Consider the following 2,904-nt stretch of genomic DNA (forward strand, 5'->3'; position numbering starts at 1 on the left):
GTCCGACGTCTCCTTTAACCTGGAGGACCCGCCCGAGGCATACACGAATCCGAGCGTCCACTCCCGCATCAGTGAGTACACTGAGGTGGCGAGGTCACTCTATGGGTCAGACCACGATCCGAGCACCTAGGACTTTGATGGAGAGGCCGTCATGAGGGTGGGGCAAGGCAAGAAGCATGGGTGGTTCTGGCTTGGCGACAGCGTCATCGACACGGCCTCTACTCCCTCTCTCTCCCAGATCCGAGCACAGAGTACGAGCGAGAGCCCGGCCATTCGCACACGGCCGACCACTGCACAGCACCGGGTCGACTTACTCGAGGTTATTCCTGTTTTACTCGTCATAGATTGATCTTTACACACCTTAATTAGCTTTGCATTACTGAAACAGTGGAGTGAAATATTGCAGGCCCGGCTGGAACAAGAAATGAGGCAACGTCAGGAGCTGGAGGCCGGGCACCAGAGGATGGCGACCCAGCTGGAGGCCGAGCGGGCCGAGCGGGAGGTCGAGCGGGCCGAGCGGCAGGCCCAGGCACAGAGGCTGACGGACATTACGGAGTTCCTACAAGGGCTTGGGCAACGTGTGGGCTTCTCTCTGCCACCTGGGCTGTTGGTTCCGCCTCCGCGTCCTACAACTGCAGCTACTCCTATGAGTATGAAAGTTTTTTACTTTCGCTTGTGCTTTGCTTATATGGCCTCTATCTTCCTAGATTAGCTATCCAAATAATCTTGTCTCACATGCAATCTTTTCTCCTTTGTGCAGTCTTCATCTGACGGTGGTTCGAATAATCCACCTCATGCACCTCCGAATGATGGAGCTAGGCCTTCACCACAGTCGCAATGGCCGAGATGAGTGCACGTTGTATTTTTTTCATTTGTTGTTCACTTGGTGATAGACTTGTGATATACTTGTGATGCACTTGTGGACTTTGATGGACTTGCGAATTTATTTGGATGGACTTGAGCACTTATTATTATATATGTGATATATATTGTGATGGATGTGATATGTGCGGATGGATGTGTGGATGGATGAGATATATATGTGATGGATGAGATATATATGTGATGAATGAGATATATATGTGATGGATGAGATATATGATTGTATGAATTTATTTGTCATGATGGAATGTAAAAATAAATTAAAAATTGCCGTTTTGGGTCACTTTGCCGAGTGTTGCACTCGGCAAAGGACCCCTTTGCCGAGTGCCATGGTCACAGCACTCGGCAAAGCTGGAAAAATGGGCGTTCGGAAAACTATTTTTCCAGCTTTGTCGAGTGCCATGACCATGGCACTCGGCAAAGAATTTTTTTAAAAAAAAATCAAACTTTGTCAAGTGCCGGCCAGAGGGCACTCGACAAAGAATTTAAAAAAAATCAAACTTTGCCGAGTGCCGGCCAGAGGGCACTCGGCAAAGATTTTTTTAAAAAAATTCAAACTTTGCCGAGTGCCGGCCAGATGGCACTCGACAAAGAATTTAAAAAAAATTCAAACTGTGCCCAGTGCCGGACAGAGGGCACTCGGCAAAGAATTTTTTTAAAAAAAATACAAACTTTGCCGAGTGCCAACTAGAGGGCACTCGGCAAGGATTTTTTTTAAAAAAAAAGTTCAAACTTTGCCGAGCGCCGACCAGGTGACACTCGGCAAAGAATTTTTTTTTAAAAAAAATAAAAAAATCTTTGTCGAGTGCCTGCAGGGTTGGCACTCGGCAAAGCCACCGTCAACGGGGCCGGCGTCGTGACGGTCGCTTTTCTTTGCCGAGTGCCCCCGGGGCTCTCAGCAAAGTCTTTGCCGAGTGCCGATAAAAGACACTCGGCAAAGAGGTCTTTGCCGATCAATTTTTTTCCGTGTGTTCTTTGCCGAGTACAATTTAGCCTTTGGGCACTCGGCAAAGAACCTGAATCCAGTAGTGAGTAGAGGTGCTTTGCCATGGAAATTGCTGAGCTGCAGAGAGATGAGACTAGGCATAGAAATACACGCCCGGATATCATTATCAAAATAGGTGCTTATGATTCGCAGATGCTTCACGGACTGGGATAGAATCCTTAAACAGGACAGATAGCTGCCTGTTATGTTGAGAACCTCCAATGTTGGACAGGTCACAAAATCAAGGCAGACGGTGCAAAAATCAACATAGTCAACCACCAGTCTTCTCAGGCGCTGGGAGATCAGAGGAGTGTCTAGCGTGATCGACACATTGATGATCAGTACCCGTACTTTGCACATCAAGGCGTGTCGGATCCAAATATGGGTCTCTTCCTCGACTTCCGGGTCTAAATCCGTGTATTCGCTTGAGACCTCGAACTCATCTAAAGCCATGCCTGGCGCTCTAAGGAGCAGTAGGCGGTTCGCGAACTTGACAAAGTCTTCGTTGCTCCACGGCATGTCGCAGTCGATGCGCAGGTGACGCACGGACCTCCATTGGTGGCGCCAGTGCCGCGCGAGCACACACGTCCTCACCGCCTCGTCTGCCGGCAGGAAACCGAGCAGGTGCTGGAAGACGCCATCTGGCAAGGCGCTGATCCGGTCCTCCAGCTCCATTTTGTCGCGCGCCGCCGCCACTATCTTGGCTCTCTTGTCGCGAGGCATTCTGCCGCTAGGGTGTGGTGGGCGCTGCAGGGAGATATGGCGTGCACCTGCAGGATACGAGAGGGATTTGGAAATGATGGATGGACGCGGGGGGAGAAGAATGCGAGCCGGCGCTGCGGCGAGTGGGGCGGAGGGAAAACAAACCTCCTACAACATAGATCGGAAAAGGGATTGGGCAAGAAGACGATTAGGTGGAATAGAGACTTACCACAGAACCTGGAAGCAGTAGTGCGCCACGGGATGCTGATGGTTGTCGCAGAGGAATACCAACCTCCCCTACCTTGGCTGCCTTCTCGTCAGCGGCGGCGGCCGCC

General features: G+C 50.5%; 1 protein-coding gene across 1 annotated transcript; it reads right to left on the bottom strand.

Annotated features, from left to right (window-relative positions):
* Positions 1–2,046: 2,046 nt before the first annotated feature.
* LOC136488466 (F-box/LRR-repeat protein At3g59200-like) lies at positions 2,047–2,590 on the bottom strand. Its single transcript, XM_066485396.1, has 2 exons — positions 2,213–2,590; positions 2,047–2,067 (listed from the first exon to the last, which is right to left on the bottom strand). Exons 1-2 carry the CDS (start codon positions 2,588–2,590, stop codon positions 2,047–2,049), a joined length of 399 nt encoding a protein of 132 aa, XP_066341493.1.
* Between the last annotated feature and the right edge of the window lie 314 nt (positions 2,591–2,904).

This window comes from Miscanthus floridulus, chromosome 10, assembly GCF_019320115.1.
Source record: "Miscanthus floridulus cultivar M001 chromosome 10, ASM1932011v1, whole genome shotgun sequence".
Taxonomy (NCBI): Eukaryota; Viridiplantae; Streptophyta; class Magnoliopsida; order Poales; family Poaceae; genus Miscanthus; species Miscanthus floridulus.